General features: G+C 31.5%; 1 protein-coding gene across 4 annotated transcripts in view; it reads right to left on the bottom strand.

Moving 5' to 3' along the window:
• The window catches only part of LOC117175668 (protein FAM214A), a 197,541-nt gene that overhangs the window by 108,959 nt on the left and 68,042 nt on the right, over nt 1-20,540 (bottom strand). For all 4 annotated transcript variants that reach the window (XM_033365393.1, XM_033365394.1, XM_033365395.1 and 1 more), the window contains exon 2: nt 2,374-2,588. In XM_033365393.1, the coding sequence (XP_033221284.1) occupies nt 2,374-2,586 (213 nt within the window). In that variant the 5' untranslated portion in view covers nt 2,587-2,588. The remainder of the gene's footprint in view (nt 1-2,373; nt 2,589-20,540) is intronic.

The raw sequence follows: 20,540 nt of genomic DNA, 5'->3' as shown, positions 1-20,540 counted from the left end.
GTACTTATCAGACTGCCTAGTATTCATTTTTTCGTTTATTTTTGTTAGTAGATATGTGACAGCAATGTTAAGCGGAATCAAAAAGGTTGACTTTTGTTGTAAGAAAATATGTTTTGTTATTTAAATCTTGGCAAAAAAATTTTTCAGAAAGAAATGTTGCCAGGTTTTGTGAATGTTCAGTTTTCCTGTCAGAAAATAAATTTTTTTTATTAAAATTTTATTAACATAGTTTCAAGAAAGAAAGATTTCTGGGTTCGCGTGTGTTGATTTTTTTTGGTTAGATTTATTGCATGTTACGCTACAGAAATTCTGAGAGAAACCGAAAAGAGAAACTTTTTTGTTGCTAAAGGTTTTGTCGTATCTTGGGCTTGCTTAAAAATTTTGAAAAAAGAAAGTTTTCTGGGTTTCACGCATCTTCAGGTTCTTGCTACTTTAGTTAGAAGTTATTTAACAGAAATTCGGAGAAGAATAAAAAAGGTTGACTTTTGTTGATATAAAATAGTTTTTTTTATTATAATTTTAGCAACGAAGTTTCAAGAAAAAAAGTTTTTGCTTTAAATTTTGTTACAATTTATGTAACAGAATTTCTGAAAGGAATCTAAGAGGGTGAATTTCCTGTTAGAAAATAAGTTTTGTTATTTAAATGTTAGTACCAAAGTTTCAGGAAAGAAAGTATTCTGGGTACCGAGTACGGGATCTGAAGTGTGTCGCCGAGAAGCACACACTATCTCAACGTTTGAAACATGTACAAGTGACCGCTAAAGCTCGCTTCTCATAGCTTGATTAGGCCCAATTTTGAAGCTCTGTTTGGCCCAAACAAAGCTTCGCACAACTTTTTGCTACAGGACTTTTTTGTTCATTTTGTTGTTCACTATTACGTAATACATAATTGGGACCAACTACCATCTAAAATTGACACCAGCTCCCAATAAAACAGTCGTTAATCACACCCGTTGTTACGTCTTACGACCTTGAAATGAGTGACCACAGGGGACGAAGAGATCAAAACCACATGCCGACAAAACCATCGTGTCTTGAGAACACGAAGTCACCGAAGCATGACAGCATTCTGCATCCATCCCGCAAGTGCCTTGGCATATTTTTGACACCCAAGTATGTCTCCAAGGTTACGAACCAGTGATAGTTTCACACCTTCGAGAGCACCGATGACAGGAAAAAAATTCTTTAACCGAATATTTTGGGTACAGTCTTTGCAGCTCCCTTTCAAGTTCTTAATACGTCTCCTCCTTTTCCTTCTAGTTGACAGTGCTGAGAAAGTGATGTCAAAGCTTTTAAGGAAAAGATCAAGGCCTATCGCGACCCTAGCTTTTTGACGTTTCATGAAATCTTTTTTCAGTCTTTAAAGGGGCCCATTATTCGGCTATATGCTCACAAATACTATAAAAAGACTTCATATCGCAGTTTTTACTCACAATTAATAATACGCATCAAAATTGCATTATAAAGTTTTTTTCAGCTTGATACGCACTTCGAACCACGCATCAAAACTACACTATAAAGTCTTTTTAGGGCAGTTGTGACAAGAGAAGCGTCCAAAAGCAAATTTCATGCTATTGCCGAAAAATTTTTGTACGTAACGCGCGAGTAAACTGTATTGGACATGAATGCGTTTATATTTGCCTATGATCATTTCGTTTACCCACATGCCACAGAAGTTACTATTATTCAGACATAAAATTGATAAGCATTTTTAAGTACGAAGTGATATATTATAACAAATAACAAATTTTTTATTAACAACTCTTTTTTTGTAAACAATAGGAGAATATTTTGTATTTATTTTTATCAATAATCAAATTTAAAGTAATATACACATATTAAAATTAAATTAAATTATATTTCTGATTTTTATAAACAAATTGCTTTAAAAATTCGTGGTTTGAGTAATTTTTTTAAGTTTTAAGTTTTTTTCGAAACGTGCTTTTGTTTGGCTTTCTAGTCACACTTCTATACAATACATTGCCATTTCATTACAAATGTGATTGTAATCAAAAAATGAAATAAATTCATTTATAGATTAGACAACGTGATTCAAAGTTTATTGTCTTCCTAACAAACTTAAAAAAATCGGAGTACTAAGGGGTACCAGGGAGTAAGAGAAATTCATGAATGGTAAAGAAAAAATGAAAAGTACTTTCGATTACGAATCATATAACTGGGATCATCTAGATTTTAAGGAAAAGATATTTATTCTCAAGCCTTTCAGCAAAAGGTGATGGTAATGATAAATACTGAATATATTCGGCGATTAAAATTAAAATGACTCCTGCAATACGATTTCCGCAAAATAACAATAAAAAGTACAGTAATAAATAAAAAAGAACGCTTTTCATGAAAAATAATATTTCTTACTAAATAATTCTCCCTTTCACAGACATGATTATTGGGTCTCGTTTCTAAGGGAGCGGCACAATGTGGACCCTCCTTGTATCCTCGAGGAGGACCCTGGATTCTTCCTTCACACACAAGGACTCCAAGAGCTCGGATCACGCCAATAGCACCTCCAAGACTGCCAAGCCCGCTAGGGCTACCTTGGCCACCTACCCCTGCCCCTAGGCAGTGCATTCCTGAAACAAAGCAACAATAGCCTTCGTTAACTATTAAACAAATTTTTTAACGCCAAGTCAAGTATCAAAACTATTAACTGCACCAGACGGGTTTCAAGCGAGGCGAGTTATTCTCAAGTTCGAAGGATAAGATACTATATTACAAAGTTCTTTTCTATATTAGAAACTAAAACCTAAAGTGATAATTTCGATTCTTTTAACTGAGGGAATGAGATCATTACTGAGATACAAGAAATGTGGTGTTCTGGAAGATTTCAAGTAATTTAAGGAATTTAAATTCAAGCGTTAAGGATTTATGAAATTAAAAAAAACTGGAGTCATTTTCTAGGTAGTTAAAAATATTTCAAGGTTTTTCGGAATTTCCGAAGATTTCAAGGGGTTTGAAAAAAGTTCATGCTATTTCAAGTAGTGGCGCCGTTCCATATGATACTGTCTCGTGATCGGGCCGGGATCGCGGCGGTTTTGTCTCGGGTCGGGATCGTGATTCCGATACCCGTGCTCGGTTTTATCTCGGCTCGGCTTCGGCTCGGGAAATCGATATATTGGCTCGGGATCGTGTCGGCTTTTCAATACTCCTTCGCCAGATGTGTTTCTGTGACGTAGCGACTAGCGGTTCACAGTAGGGTGAAATGAAAAACGAGGTTCAAAATGATACATAGAACGCAATAATGCACCGATTTTGGATTAGTTTTTTTTTTTTTTTAATTCAGGACTAAGTGTTCCACAAACAGTTTAGAGTCGATTTGTTATTTTTTTGTTTATTTATTTTTATCTTAATGCAAATAGCTAAAAGTGTTGAATTTTTACCTTTCATGTTTTATTTCCATAGAAAAAATTGTTTTTACACTTCAGATCACTTTAATTCAATGCAAAGCGGTATAAGAAAAAATAAAAAAATGTTAGCTTGCAAAGGTTATTGTTATTAGCGGACTTTAATAAAAAATAATCCACATTAAGAATATTTTTTGTTAATGTATATTCCTAGTGTAAAATTGCTTGCTTTTATTGTTTGCATGATACGTGACCATCAAAATTCAGAGTTAAATGTTATTAATTACTTCACGAAACAAATCCTCTAAACAAATGTACATCACAGAAATTAATAGGCGGCAAATAAAATTTTTTCCGTCTACTATTATTGTAATGATATCACAGATTATATTTAAGTTAAAAATTCGACTATATATTTAGTTGATAATTCATGTCATTTGTTGAGAAATATTCTTTTTTTGGTAGAAAATTAAAGTACTTCATTAAATGTTGTACTACTTAGTTAAACTTTCAATTGATTGGTTGAGGGGCTTCACTATTTTGTGGAAAAATCTTTTTTTAGGTTAAACATTACTGTTTTTAAGTAACAATTTAACCATTCCATTTTTAATGAAAATTCAACTATTGAAGTTTTTATTGAGAATTTATTGTACATATTTGGTTTGTAAATTCCACTGTAGAAAGCAAAGTTTAACTCAATTCTTAAAAATTCATATAATTAATAGAAAATTTCACTATTTTGTTAAAACATAGTCTTTTGAATTGCAAATTTCTAAGTTGTGCTAGAAAATTCATCATTCTTGGTTGAAAATACAAAAGTCTTCCAACAGCATCGTCTGTTTGTCAACATTTTTCTTCTTTAGTTAAACTGTTTTTCCACAAATTTGCACTCTGAAATTTTGAAGAATCAGTAGAATGCAATATATTTACAACAACTGAGCTGTGAGTTGTTCACGTTTTAATATCTGATTCATATTTTCTTTTCTTGAATAAACAGTGCAATATTGCCACATACTAAAAAATAGATTCTTTTTCATTAAAAACATTTCTAAACTGAATGTACATATCTTTCACTATCTATGGGGAAAATGTATTCCAGCATTTTCACTCTAGCCATAAACGGTTTAACTAGGCGGGGGAGGAGTCAGGGGGGACGAGTGACGTCAACCCATTGATAAATTTTCCTCTCCGCCTGGTTCAAGTGAGAAGAGCACGTCTGCCGAAGGAGTATCGAAAACTCGACCCGATCCCGATCCGAACCCAATACCGGAGTCTGGGATCAAGTCGGGATCGTGTCGAGATCGGGAAATATCGCTCGACGGCATCACTAATTTCAAGGATTTTCAGGAATTTCTAAGACATATTTTAAATTAATTAAAACTAAATTTTAAAAGATTTCAAGGAATCCCAAAGGATTGGAAGTAAATAAATAAATTTGAAGTTATTTTAGTTTTGAAGGATTTAAAAAAAATACAAGGAATTTCATAGAAACTTTATCAGATTTCAAAGGTTTTCAAAGTATTTCAAAATAAATAAACTAATTTAAAGTGATTAAAATATTTCATAACTTCAAATGTGCTCAAATGCGCCACCACTAAAAAAATTAGGGCTAGCTAATTAACAAAGATATCATATTTTGGAGGGGAGCCAGTGTAACGCAGGTGTTAAATCCTCGACAGTGATGTGAAACATAAAGTCGAGGACATGGATTCTTTCGTCTTCAAATGCGCTCATATGCGCCAAAGTTTTTTTCAACAATTTTGAAAATTGCCCAAGATATGGAGGTAACAAAATTTTACGAAGTGATGACCAACAAAATAAAAAGCTAGCAATCCGCATTGATGAAGGGAGCTTCCTAGGGGTTTTAAATGCGCTCATATGAGCCATAAAGAAAAAATTATGCGCCACATTGATAACCGAGTTATCTATGATCAAAATGGGGGGGGGCCGTCATTTTTCTAAACTAATTAAATTTTTTCAAATTCATCATACCAATCTTTCATAACTTCAAATGCGCTCATATACGTCATAATCTTTTTTTGAAAATTTTGAAAATTGCCCACGACATGGAGTTAACAAAAGCTTACGAATGATGACCAACAAAGTAAAAAGTATTCAATCCGCATTGATAAAGTGACTTTCCTATGGGGTTTCAAATGCGCTCAGATGCGCCACTTTCCAAATTAACAAAAAAAATAATCAACCCCCCCAAATAACACTTGCTACCGACAACCTACCCGATGATTTCTCCAAATAACTTGAATTGCAATATAAACATTTATAATGATCTCTTCAGATAGAATTTCAAATGCGCTCATATGCGCCACTTTCAAAATTGACAAAAAAAACCATAATCAACTCCCTCACTACCACTTGTTACGATCCACTATTCGATGATGTCTCCAAATTACTTAAATTACAGTATTAAAACTTTTATTGATCTCTTCCAATAGGATTTCAAATGCGCTAATATGAGCTACTTGCGAAACTGACAAAAAACCATAAACGATCCCCTCACTACCCCTTTTTATGATCCACTATTCGATGATATCTCCAAATAACTTAAATTGCAGTATGAAAATGTATAATGATCTCTTCGGATAGGATTTCAAATGCGCTAATATGCGCCACTTTCGAAATTTACAAAAAACCATAATCAACTTCCCCATTTCCACTTTCGAGATTTCCACTTTCCACTTTCGAAATTAACAAAAAACCATAAGCAACCCCCGTATTACCAATTGTTACGATCCCCTATTAAATAATATCTCCAAATAACTTGAATTGCGAAATAAAAATTTATAATGATTAATGAGGGGGTTGATCACGGTTTTTTTGTCAATTTCGAAAGTGGCGCATATGAGCGCATTTGAAATTCCATACGAAGAAACAATTCTAAATATTTATACTGCAATTTAAGTTATTTGGAGACATCATCGGATAGTGGATTGTAACAAGTGGTAGTGGGGGTGTTGATTATGGTTTTTTGTCAATTTCGAAAGTGGCGCATATGAGCGCATTTGAAGTCCTATACGAAGAGATCATTAGAAATTTTTATACTACAATTTAAGTTATTTGGAGACAAATTCGGATAGTGGATCGTAACAAGTGGCAGTGAGGGGGTTGATTAGGGATTTTTGTCAATTTTGAAAGTGGCGCATATGAACGCATTTGAAATACTATTCGAAAAGATTATTATTAATTTTTATATTGCAATTTAGGTTATTTGGAGATATCATCGGGTAGGTTATCGGTAGCAAGTGTTATTTAGAGGGTTGTTTATTATTTTTTGTTAATTTTTAAAGTGGCGAATCTGAGCGCATTTGAAATCCCATAGAAAAGTCACTTTATCAATGCAGATTGAAAACTTTTTATTTTGCTGGCCATCATTCGTAAAATTTGGTTACCTCCATGTCGTGGGCAATTTTCAAAATTTTCAACAAAAAAATTATGGCGCATATGAGCGCATTTAGCGACGGCTCAAAAACGAATATCTAGGGAATTACATATTCCTTCGAACTAGAAAACTTTCATGACATGTCCTTAAAATCAGGGGGTGCATTTATGGTTAAGAATGACCTTATAAGAGATAGTTGAATTTAAGGGTATAGTACAAAGGTTTTACCGCAATACTATGCGCAGTTAATGCCCTGCCCTTCCGTTTAATATTAATAATAATACTGAACATATTGGGCTGTAACCACCCTAAGCCTGAACGCTAGTACAGACCAGAAACTACAGCAAGTGATGGATGTCACACAGCAGTTTTCCAATAATATCCACATGGAGTTCGGACTAGATAAATGCAGAACATTGCATTTAACCAGAGGGAAAAAAGGGAACGCAAAAATGGAGAACGAACACGAGAATGATACTGAGGCAATCGCTGAGGGCGAGTCGTATAAATACCTAATTAGTCTCGAATATAAGGGTATTCAGAATACGATAGTGTAGAAAAGCTTAACGCCTGCCTTCACTACAAGACTCCAATTGGTTCTGAAGAATACTCTCAACTCGGCAAACATGATCAGGGTAGTCAACACCTATGTCATCCACGTCCTCACGTACTCGTTTGGGCCCATCAAATAGTTAAACTCCAACCTTGAAAGGTTGATCAGAACCATTCATGTAGAAATGACAAATGCGCCAGTGACTTTGCAATTGAAACGATACTTCTACCACGAAACAAAGGAGGTAGGGGCGTTGTAGATTGCAAAAAGTGATGTAAGTCAGAAGTCATACACTTTCGAGACTATTTTAACAGCAAGCGAGATGTAGCACTTTATAACACCATCTGTAGAGCGGATATTGACTACACGCCGTTGAATTTGTCCTCTGACAAAGCCTTGAATATCAGGGCAGAAACTATAAATGAATTAAAAATGTAATGGAGACAAAAAGCCATCCACGGCAGCTACTTCAAAACGTTAGATCAGAATCAAGTGGTGTAATGTTGCAGGTTTTACCTGCAAATTATTTTGTATATGTTTTTGTTTTATTTGATCTTAAGCAGCTTCTTCCCTCTTGGAGGAAATATACGCCAGAAACAGATCATTGACACTTGAACGAGGGCCAACTTATCTTTACCTTTATTTTGGTTTAATTTCTCCTTATGAGGCATCGTTGTGTAATGAAGAAAATATCAAAATAAACCTGTTTATTTTATTCATAATGAAATGGTGATTAGTTTTGTTTTATTGAAACGCCACTCTACCAAAATGATGGACTTTGGCATTAAAAAAAAAAGTATTTTCGAACAGTACTTTGATTCGATGATTACCAGTGTCAATTTTGTGGGTCAGAATTATTTTCTGCAGGGCGGCAAACTGAAGTTTGCCTGGCGACATTTAAAAATAAATCATTACACCTGGGAAAATGAGTTTAAAGTTTACTTTAATAAAGGTAAATAAAATGTAGAAGTTAGAATCTTCATTTTAACTGGCACCCTGACGTGTGTTGGGCAGGATTTTTTTTATCTATGTTTAGAAAAAGGCAAAAATCCGAAAACATCTGAGAGAGTCTCGTTTTGCTTGGTTTAAGTAGGGTTTTTAAAACATTATTTATCATGATTTTATTTTTTTTATGCTGTGATTTTACACCTGTTTTATTTTATCGAGCTTTCTTATATTTATTCAAAATAAATTTATTTTTATAGTCTCACTATAGTAGAGTCTGACTTTTTTAAAACAATCACATGACGCTGCAATGTCTTTAACTCAAGCTGTTGTGCATTTCAAGGAAATGCATAAAAAACAAGAGAAGATATGGCATCCTATCGTCTGGTTTCTGCTTGTTTCTTTTCTTTTATTTTGTTTGTTACGACCGCGCTTCATCATTTTTTCGCCTGACCATACATTCTTTGTCTCTGCGCCTATCTCAGTCTAACAGTCTCAATTTCACAATCTCAATATCAAAAGCGCGGTCTTAAAGTAGAGTGTCACAGTCTCAGTAAAACAATCTCAGTCTAAAGTCCGAAATCCAGTCTGAGTCTTTCTTTTTCTTACGTTCGTTCTTTATGTGCTGTCTCGTGTAATACAGTAAAATTGTTGGCTTGTTCAGCAGTAGATGCATAAATAGAGGAGTGTGCTTGCATGTTCATGTGCAGATCTTGAATCGCTAAAAATGAGGCAGTTGTGACTCTTAAACCATGGAAATCATAGCCTACGGATATAGAGGTCTTACTAGTGGTGCCGATCGATACGATACTGTCTCGTGATCGCGTCGGTTTTGTCTCGGGTCGGGATCGTGTTTCCGATACCCGTGCTCGGTTTTCTCTCGTTAATTTAATTTTTATCTTAATGCAAATAGCGAAAAGTATTGAATTTTTGCCTTTCATGTTTTATTCCCGTAGAAAAAAATTGTTTTTATAATTCAGATCACTTTAATTCAATACAAAGCGGTATAAGAAAAAAGACAAAATGTTTGCTTGCAAAGGTTATTGTTATTAGCAGATTTTAATAACAAATCATCTACATTAAGAATATTTGTTGTTCAAGTATATTCCTGGTGTAAAATTGCTTGCTTTTATTGATTGCATGATACGTGACAATCAAAATTCAGAATTAAATGTTATTAATTACTCCTATAAACAAATTTTATAAACAAATGTACATCACAGAAATTAATAGGCAGCAACAAATCTTGTTTTCGTCTACTATTATTGTCATGAAATCACCGATAATATTTTCTGTAGAAATTATACTATTCGTTGATATCTGTTTATTTGATAAGCTAAATATATGAACAAATTCACATTTTAGGAGTTTGAAGCAAAATGAAACCGATTTTTCGTCTAATTTTATTGCAATTATATATTCTGAAACAATTTTGTCATGCATTCATATTTTTTCTTTTTATGAACTAATTATATAAAAAATGCACATTTTGGGCGTTTTCAAGCAAAAATAAGTAGTTTTTTCATCTGACCTTGCTCAAATCATATTCACAAATTTAGTTATGCATTAACATTTGTTAATTTTACGAACAAATTATATAAACAAATGCACATTTGCGACGCTTTCAAAAAAAATAAATAGTTTTTTTTTTCATCTGATCTTTCTCGAATCATATTCACAAATTTATTTATGCATTAACATTTGTTAATTTTAGAAACAAATTATATAAGCAAAATTTAAGCAAATATTCAGGTTGAGTATATTCATGATTTTATTTTAAATTCGTGTTTTGGGTTAAACATTTAAGCATTCCAGTTAAATATTAATAATTTTTGTTCAAAATTAATCTTTTTGGGTGAAAATAAAACTATTCCACTTTTTGTTGATAGCTGATGTTTTTAGTTCGAAATTTAACTATTTTGTTGAAAATTGCTAATTTAAGTTAAATATTCGTCTATGTATTTAGTTGATAACTCATGTAATTTGTTGAGAAATATTCTTTTTTTTGGTAGAAAATTAATCTTTTTAGTTTATGATTCATTATTTTAGTTAGAAATTTGTTAGTTTAGTTGAAAAGTAATTATTTAAACTAAAAATTTCACCATTCTATTTTTGGTTGAAATCGATCTTTTTCAATTTAAAATTGAACTATTTCGTTAAAAAATAATGTGCTTTGTTGAAAAAATAGTATTTTGAAAAGTTTGAAAGTTGATCTTCTTGTCTGAAAATTCCTCTTTTAGTAGTTTTATTTTCAAGCAAAAAGATGACTCTTTGGTTGAAATAAAACTCCTTTATTAAAAGTTCAACTTTCTTGTTAAAAATGCATCTTTTTGTTTAAAAATGCATACAGTCCAGTTGAATATTCATCAATTAAGTTGAAGATTCATCATTTCAGCTGAACATTTATCCCTTTATTTGACAATTTGTTGTTTCAATAAGAAACAATTTTTTCCCTGGGAATTAAAGTATCATTTGTTGACAAAAATTCATTTTTGGTAGAAAACGCAGATAAGAGAACAATAACCAATGAATCATTCTCTCAAAAATAATTCTTATAAATAATATTACGATTGATAAAAAATGTAACTATTTTCTTGAAAGCCCGTTTATTTAAGGTAGAAATGTCTTTTATAAATGAACATTCAAGCATTCACGTTAAAGAATTGAAGATTTCTAGTTGCAAATTTATCTATTTCAGTTTAATATTGAACTACATAATTGAATGAAAATTTATTTTTCTGTTTGAAAATTGAAATTTATTCTCTTCATGATTTGTATTTTGCTTAAATAATAAAGTTTCTAACTTAATATTGAAATTTTTGATTTACGAATAAACATTCGTTACGAATTTAACTTTATTTTTGATATTTCATATCTTTTCTGAAATTTTTTCTTCTTGGTGTAAAACGAAGTGTCTTGGTTGAAACTTCAACTCCATGCTTCAAAATAAAGGTGGATTGTTTTAAGTTCATTTTATTTTTTACAAATTTAACTATTCCTTCAAAAAAATGTTCTTCGTGGTTGAAAATGTAGTTTATAATTAAAAATGTAATTATTGTAGTTGAAGGTTCATCATTTTATTTGAAAAGTAATTTCTTGAATTAAAAATGCAACTTTTGTTGATGTTCGTTCTTTTTGAAATATAGCATTTATTTTTTAATTATAAAAGTTAACTATTCCATTTCTGGTAGGAAATTTATCTTCTTGATTTGAAAATTTACCTTTTTGTCTAAAAATTCATGTATCTGGTGAAAAATGAGTCTTCTTAAGTTCTTATGTAGAAAATTAAAGTACTTCATTAAATGCTGTACTACTTGGTAAATTTTAGGTTAAACGTTACTGTTTTTAAGTAACAATTTAACCATTCTATGCTTTATTGAAAATTCAACTATTGAAGTTTTTATTGATAATTTATTGTACATATTTGGTTTGTAAATGATACTGTAGGAAAGAAAGGTGAACTAAATTCTTAAAAATGCATATAATTAGTAGAAAATTTCTCTATTTTGTTAAAACATAGTGTTTTGGATTGCAAATTTATTAGTTGTGGTAGAAAATTCACCTTTCTTGGTTGAAAATTCAAGACTCTTCAAACAAAATCGTCTGTTTGTAAACATTTTTCTTCTTTAGTTAAACTATTTATCCAAAAATTTTCACTCAGTAGAATGCAATCAGTAGAATGCAATCTATTTACAACCATGGACAAATTTCCCTCTCCGCTCGGTTCAAGTGAGAAGAGCACATCTGCCGAAGGAGTATCGAAAACCCGACCCGATCCCGAGCCGATATATTGACTTCCCAATCCAAAGTCGAGTCGAGCTAAAACCGACACAATCCAAACCCGATACCGAAGTCTGGGATCGAGTCGGGATCGTGTCGATATCGGGAAATATCGCTCAACGGCATCACTAGCTCTTACAGTCGACCCTCGTGAACGTTGCTGATTAGTCAAATGAAATATTTTTTGGAAGAAAACTATTTTTTCTGAAAATTTATCTTTTGGATTTAAAAGTTTATCTCTTTAAATTAAAATATTGCATCTTTATAAAAAAAAGCAACTATTTCGTTGAAAAATAAACTATTTCCTAACAGATTTACTTCTTGTTTAAGATAGCTATTTTTATCTTGAGAAGTTGATTGAAAAATTTTCAGATGAAAATTCAACTCTTTTTTTCTTTAAATTGTCTTTTTAACTTCAAAATGCACCTGTTTTAGTAGAATTTTCCATTTTTTTTGGACAAAAATACAACTGTTTGATTGAAAATTTAACAATCTTGTTAGAAAGTCCTACTTTTTGATTAAAATATGCTTTGGAAGAGATTTCATCAACCTTGAATGAAAATGCAACTGTTCCCTTACAAATTGAACCACGGTTTTAAAAGTTTGACCTTTGGATTTTAAAATTCACCATTTTTGACAGAAATTACATTTTTCTTGGTTAAAAATGCAACTATTTGGTTGAAAATTCAACCATTTTGTTCAGACTTAGAAGAAGGGAATTTTAAAAAATCCCTCTTCCAAGTCAGAATTTGTCACAATTTGAAAGTTGCCTCTTCCAGGTAAGGAAAGTATTTCAAGCAGCTTTTATAGTAAAAGTAGTATTTCGAAGAAGAAATATTTCTGAATTATGATAAAAGTTAAGCTCTTTTGTCAAAAATTAATTTTTTGGTTGAAGATTCATCATTTTAATTTAAAACTCATTTTCACTTTGTGCAAAATTCGTCAATTTTTATAGAAAAAACACCTTTCTGGCATAAAATTAAATTATACCATTTAAAGATTCATCATTTTAGTTAAAAATGTATCATTTTGGCTGAAAATTAATTTTTTAAATGAAATTTTAATTGTTCCATTTTTATTTCAAAATTTATGCTTTCTAGTTCAAAGTTAGACAATTTGTATGTAAATTGGTATTTTTTAATTGAAAATTCGACTATTTCGTTAAAGAGAATTCTACTTAGAGATTAATCATTTCCGTTGAAAATTCAAATTTTGCTGATTAAAAACTCAACCATTTCAATGAAATATTTACAATTTTATTTAAAAGATTCATCACTTTGTTTGAAAATATAACTATTTTTTTTAAGTTAGTTTTTTGGCTGAAAGATAGCTTTTCTGTTTAAACTAATATTTTTAAATAAAAATTTAACTAATTCCAATTGAAAATTCCTTAGTTATTGTCATTCGGTGAATAAAAGCAAACTAACAAATTTCTGTATATTCAGAACAATCTCATTTCTTCAACACCAATAAAAAATCCTAAAGAAATTTTTATAATTTTTGCATAAAACTACGAACAGTATATAATGATACATAATATATAATTAAAAATAATATTACAGGCAATATGCTGCCATACGTGGTAGGAAGTCACTTTTGAGTCAGTTCGTAAGTGTTGGTTTTTTGGTGCGACATAAAATGAATTTCCACAAGACTACAGGGAAAAACTGGGAGAGTTACGGCCGCGAGGAGAAACAGTTTATGCGTCTAACCCGTTTCTGCCCTAAGCATATTTCGAATTCGCTTCCCCTCTGGCGCTCATTCAATCCGTTGTTACGCTGTAACTTTTCAAATTCGCTTTTGTTCCTCTACTAATTGTAAGCCAAATCTACTCTTGGCCCGCAAAATGATGAGAATGCTAGAAATTATAACAAATTTGTATCTCCTTTTTGGGCAAACAACTTTTTCTATCAATTTGTTTTCGAACCTTTCGTCGTTTTCCATCGATTTTTCATTTTTATCTTAAATGCAATTTTTATGATTAAAACCAAAACCACGCATCCTATAAAAACGGATCATCTTTCACAAATTAAACAAAAACTACGCGCCCTATCAAGAAGTACTTATCAACAAATTTGTAGAGCTTTTTTGATATCACAGTTTTTCTTTATTCATCTTTTTTTCTTATACTGCATAGTTTGACCACAAAATGGAATTTTTGACTTCATTTTATTTGTCGTGCAATCAAAATTTGAATGTTCAATTTCTCAAGAAATTCTAAAGATCGGTTTAAAAAATCGGTTTAGCCGTTTTTGAGAAAAATCTTTTTTTGATTCTTTTGAAGCTGTTAATCAACATATTTAATAAAAAAAGTTGAACGTGGAATTTTATTAGCTCGAAACATTCAGTCTGGCATCCGCAAAAGGGCTGCAGGTGCTGAACATCTTACGAGAACTGAAACCCTTTAATATTTTTGAAAAATGGTGAAAAACGTGGGAAAAATCAGTTTTTTGAAAATTGCCTCATTCCGGTTTATCCTGTGACCCAAGCACTCATACACGGATTAAAGTGCTTGAAATCTGCAAAATGAAAAAAATCGAATGTTCCATCTCTAAAAGTTTGGGAGTTACGGTGATAAGAAGTCGATATTAAGGGAATAATTTGAATGAAAAAATGTATTTACATAGTTTTGGGGAAATAATTTATTTTCTATGCATATCTGGTAAAAACGGATAAATAATTAATTGCATAGGAAATAAGTAATTTTTTCTTGTCCCCAAAACTATGTAAATATATTTTTTCATTCAAATTATTCAAAAATATCGAAGGATCCAAAATATTGAAGGCTTTCAGTTCTCGTAAGATGTTCGGCATCTGCAGCCCTTTTTCGGATGCCAGACTGAATGGTTCGAACCAATAAAGTTCCACGTTCACCTTATTTTTATTTAAATGTGCTGATTAACCTCTTCAAAAAAATCAAAAAAAGATTTTTCGCAAAAACAGTCAAAGCGATTTTTTTCTTTTTAGGCTCAAAGTTATCGTGGGACATCCCAGAAGTATATTCAGAAAAACAACTGGCATTCTCAAGAACTTTTAAGTTGAAGTCAGTCGTGGCACACCGTGATTATAACTCTAATAATTTCTTTTTTACGTAAAATGGCATTAGGATCAATTGTTGGTTTTCGAAATACTACAAATAGCCGTAAAAAAATGTTTATTCTAAAAAATAAGGTCTCAAAAATTTTGAAAATGATCTAACTTTTTAAATGTCGGGCGGTCGGAAAGACAGACAGCCAGGCAGTGGGGCGAAATGAAAAAACAATGGTCAAAATAACCTGTAAGTCACAGTTATTCATCAATTAAAAATTTTTTTCAACAAATTAGGCATTAAATTATCAAGAAATCTGTCGAGGCCGCCTTTGAAATTTTTTTTTGTTTGCACTTTTTAAAGAACTCCAAATAGCGAAAAATTTTGATTTCCTGATTTTGTCTTATTTTTTTTTTTTTTATTTTTTCTTTGTGAAAATTTGTCTCATTGTCATCAGGCCTCAGGTTTGATGCAAAAGGGTCGGTGGGAGAAAAAAAGTTTGTTGACATGTCAAGTTATTTGTTACAAACAAATAGACAGTATGATGAATTATGTTCTTGTGAAGTATATTTATGCATAGAAATCTCTCGTTCAGAGCAACGAGTAGAAATGTGATCATGAAAATGTAGTGTCCGATATCATTTGTTAAATTTATTAATAGTTACACCGGCCGACATTTTTAACCCAGGAACTATACTACACTTTTCTGAAGGATTTTGACGCGTTAAACCCGATTCTGGATTCAGAATTGTTCAAAGCCTGGGTTTTCTCGAGATGTCTTAAACTAAAAATACAGAAAATGCTGTTTTTCGCTGTATGGGAGGTTAGATTACACGGTTTTTTGCTAATAATCCAGAAACCAAACTATACTTTTCTGACGGGGTTGAAGCGCTGAATCCGAGTCTGGCCTCAGAATTGCTGAAAGCCTGATTTTTCTCGAGATATTCTAACCTAAATATTCATAAAATGCTGTTTTTCGCTAATTTGATACCAGATTAAACGGCAGGATGATTTTTTTTCGTAAAATCTAGTCAAAGCATCTAAGGATTTTGGGGATACTAATCTCGAGTCTGTGGTCAGAATTTTCAAATTCAATATGGCGGATACAATAGTGCGACTACAGCTGCCACACTCCATAGTCACAGATTCGAGATCAGCGTCTCCATCAACACACAAGTAACCCTTTTCAAGCACTATTTGGAATTTTTAGTAACTCGCGATGAAGTGTGTCATTTTGAACATCGTTTTTTATTTCGCCCAACTGTTAGCCATTGCTAACACATGATGTTCGGATTCAGGTGGCTTCAAAATGTGGAGATCCGTTGAAAAAATTGGCGTGAGGACTTTTTTTAAATAATAAAATTAATTTAATGTTCTTATAATGCATTAAGGCAGTATTCTACTTTGAACGCTGGAAAAAAGCTATTTTTGTGAATTTTTTTGTAGTAAAATTATATATATTAATGTAGTGCTTGTAGAGCATAATAAATACACTTTTTAAATCTATTTAAAAAATTTTTTAAATTTATTTTATAAACTTTTTACGCTCGAAAACTGCAGCCAAAGTCAAATCCTCTAAAAGTAGAGGGGTTTGAGGTGTTAAAAAAATGTCGATAACGATTGACCTGAAACAGAACTATCAGATAGTTTTAGATTCAGTATAACTGCAGCAACCCATAGAACTATAATTTTTTATATACATGAGAAAATAACAAAATGGCGGAATAAAACAAAAAAATTCGTCATTTTTTCGCTTTTTGGCAAAAAAAAATGTAGTTTAAATGAAAATGTTGGTATAATTTTAGTTCCATGGGTTGATAGAAATGTACAAAATATGTGTTCAAAATTTCATAAGAATTGGTTTAGTAGTTTTTGAAATTTCGTTAACACGGGGTGTAAAAACGTTGTTTTGAGAAAAACGTGATTTTAAAGTCCGGCGCGCGCCGAACTAGCTCGCACGGAAAAAAAATTCTTGAGTCGAACGAGTGAATAGAGAATATATTAAACTTACAGTAGCCAATTTTTCGTCTGGTATCGCGAAAATGAATTTCCCTGAAATCCGTGTAATGCATTTGAAGGTCAAGTTTGTTTTTTTTATCGCGTTTCTTGATATTTCAATATAGTTATCGCCTACAATCGAAACAAATGTAAATTATTATTACTGCATCATAAACTCCATTTAATATTAACAATCGCGCACATTTTAAGTGGTAAAAAGCGTTTAATTGTTTAAAGTAAATCTCAACTGTCACTGCTTCCGATTAGACCGTCGCTATTTTATTTCGCTGCTCCCATAATGCACCGGCGCTCTTCCGACAATTGCTTCAGACACCTATTCTTAATATCCCTATTATAGCTATACTTATTAGGGGTTTGACTCTATGATATCCCTGGTATATGGAAAATGGACAAGGATATTCATTTTCGCTGATCCAGGGATCTTTCTAAATTCCTTCGTTCGTTTTCAGCCTAATGTTTGACTATAATAAGGAATAATATCCCTGTCACAGCTCAATTTTTTTTACCGTGCGCTAACATAGATATGTTCCAAGGATGGAAAAGTATAGTTAGAATGCTCGGATCATCTTAAAATTTTAGTATGACATTTTTACATACATATACTTACAAAAAATGTAAAAAAAATTTTTTTGAAGTTCCGAAGTAGAATACTGCCTTAACAGTGAATTCCAGAGATATGTTGTATCTGAAGATGAATAAAAACATTGCAAATAATTGAAAGCTACAATTAACCGACGAACGATAATATTTATGAGTATAGTGATCAAAATCTTTCAGTTCCAAAAATAAGGAAAAGGAATTTTTTACAAAATAGATGAACTTTAATCACAAAATAAAAATGATAAATTTTCAAACGAAAATTGAATCGTTAAATTTTCGGTTAAAGCTATTAATTTTTAACTAACATCATGAATCTTCAACCAAATAAATTCAATTTTCACCAAGCCAGTATTTAAAAAATAGTTGAATCCTCAACGAAAACATTATTAATTTTTAACCAGTTTTATTTTTAAACAAAAAATGATAACATTTCTAGCAAAAGAGAAGAATTTTTAAAACATAGAGAAATTTGTAACTAAAAACATAAATCGGTAATCAAAAGGATACATTTTTTAACAAAACAGAAGGAAAAAAGTAAGAAATCTTTTTAAAATACGTAACATTATTTTTATTGCCGTATAATACATTCACAGTAAATTCCAGAGATATTTGATCTGAAGTTGGATAGAAGCGTTGCAAATAATTGAAAACTACACATATCCGACCGACCAGTCATTTTCATTGGGAGTCAAATAATTGTAGTTGAATAATTATTATACCGTTAAGACTACCTTTTCGGTGTAGACGTGACTCACTCAGTCAGGAGGGGAGCAATGTGAGGAAGAAGGTATAGGTTTTATAGATTGATCTAGAATTCTCGTCTTACACGTTTAAGTAACACGCTTATTCCGCAACACTGCTCCGACTCAAATTGCTGATCAAGCTCTCTAGAAATCACTCCAAGTGAAGAGCCTCACAAACTCGTCATTTGAGGTTCCCCACTCGGGCCCAGTATTATCCACAGTCTTTTGTTTCCGGCGTCATTCATTCTGTTTATTCTCTTTTTGTTAACTATTTGTCGCCATACTTCTCTGTCCTTGCATACTGCTCTAGCTTCCTTCACGTATATGCATTTTTTCATGCAAGTTCGCATATTTCTGTGGCTTCTTATGTCTCTTCTAGTTAAAGTCTCATCCACCAATTCTATCCATTCTTCCCGCTGTCTGACTCTGGACACGCTGCCATTTACTTTACCTTAATATAATTATTTCATTAATTTTTCATCTTTCATTCTATCAACATTCCCGAACCTTCTTAAGCGATTTCTTTCACGTGTGTCAACTAGAGTTTCTTCTACACCAAATTCTTTGAGGATTATCTCGTTACTCACTTTGTCCATCAGAGTTTTCCAACATATTATGCGCAGGAATTTCATATCAACCGCGTTTATTTTACTCCTATCCTTTTCTTGATAGGAATTATAAGATAAAGAAAGCATTTTCATGTATTTTAAGAAAATCCCTTCATTTTCCACAATTCCTTTATTTTTCTAATACATTGACCAATGGATCAAGCATTTTTCTGATTTCAAGTCAATGTATAGTTATTAATCTGAAATAAAATTCGTCTTACTGTCCAGGTTATTTGGGGACGTCTATAAATCATGTAATTCGAAGGGGGGCGAGGCAGAAAAAATATCACGAAAAATCACTAGGGGAGAGGGGGGTTAAGATTATCACGTGATTTTCTAACTTGTGTAACAAATTACATAATTTGCATATAATTTTATTTTTAAAAAGTTTGGGATTATCCTTGAGAAAACAGAAATTATTTTAAATGTTGCAGCATTGTTTATATTCGAATGCATTTCACTTGTTTCTTATGTGTGTTTTCTACATTCTCAAAGCCTTTTTATTTCATCAACTAAACGTATAAATAAAAAGACCGCTAAATATAATCTGATATTGATATATCGAATCATTTATTTTTTCTAATAAATTGGCTGAAAATAATTATTATAATTATAATTAATATAATTAATATATTATTAATGAAATAATAATTATTATTGTTCAATATAAATGTATTTAGATATTATTTTTTATTTTTTAAAAGCTGTTCAAATGATTAATGAAATCGTTACAAAAAATGGCCGATTTTCTCATTTGATTCAATAAATTTTGTAAAATTAAAAATAATATACAAATATACTTACGCTAATTAATAATTTTTTTCCAAATTAATAAAAAAATGAAGCTTTACCCATGCAATTGATGGTCTGGATCGAGAAAGTCGCTCAGCGCTCGAGATTGTGTGAAATTATTGTCCAAACGCCTCGGGGGACGGAAATTTTTAGTCACAAAATTTATTTTTTTTAATGTAGGCTTATAGAGAATGATGAGACGGGACTTTTTTCTATTTTATGTTGTTTTTTATCAGATGAGTATTTTTAATAATAAACATGAAAAATTGAAATCAATCTGAAAATTTCCAAAAAACTTCCTTTAGTAATGAGGAACAAATGTCTCACTGGGAGTTGTTTCAACTCTCAAGTTCCCTCGATACTTTTTATCAGTGAATCTGAAAGAACGAGGTTACCGATCGGTTTCAATTTGCAATTAAATATTATTACACAATAGGTAATTTCAGTTTTTTCTTCAGTTTGTAGGCATCGCTAGGGCATATTTAGGGTGCACATCAAAGTTTCAAACAATTCCGATAATATTTACCTAACTTAAGATGATTTATTTCTTAAAAAGTAATTGAATTTGGGGCCCAATTTTTTCAGTCTTTCAAGCTTATTATTAAAAATACTAATCTGATAAAAAAAATTGAAAATAGAAAAAAATTTCCTTCTCGTCATTCTCTACGTGATAACAGAGGATGTGGGGGGTTTAGCAATAATATGATGGACAGTCA

The sequence above is a fragment of the Belonocnema kinseyi genome, chromosome 6 (assembly GCF_010883055.1).
Source record: "Belonocnema kinseyi isolate 2016_QV_RU_SX_M_011 chromosome 6, B_treatae_v1, whole genome shotgun sequence".
Taxonomy (NCBI): Eukaryota; Metazoa; Arthropoda; class Insecta; order Hymenoptera; family Cynipidae; genus Belonocnema; species Belonocnema kinseyi.
This window is presented reverse-complemented; position numbering and strand designations above follow the sequence as displayed.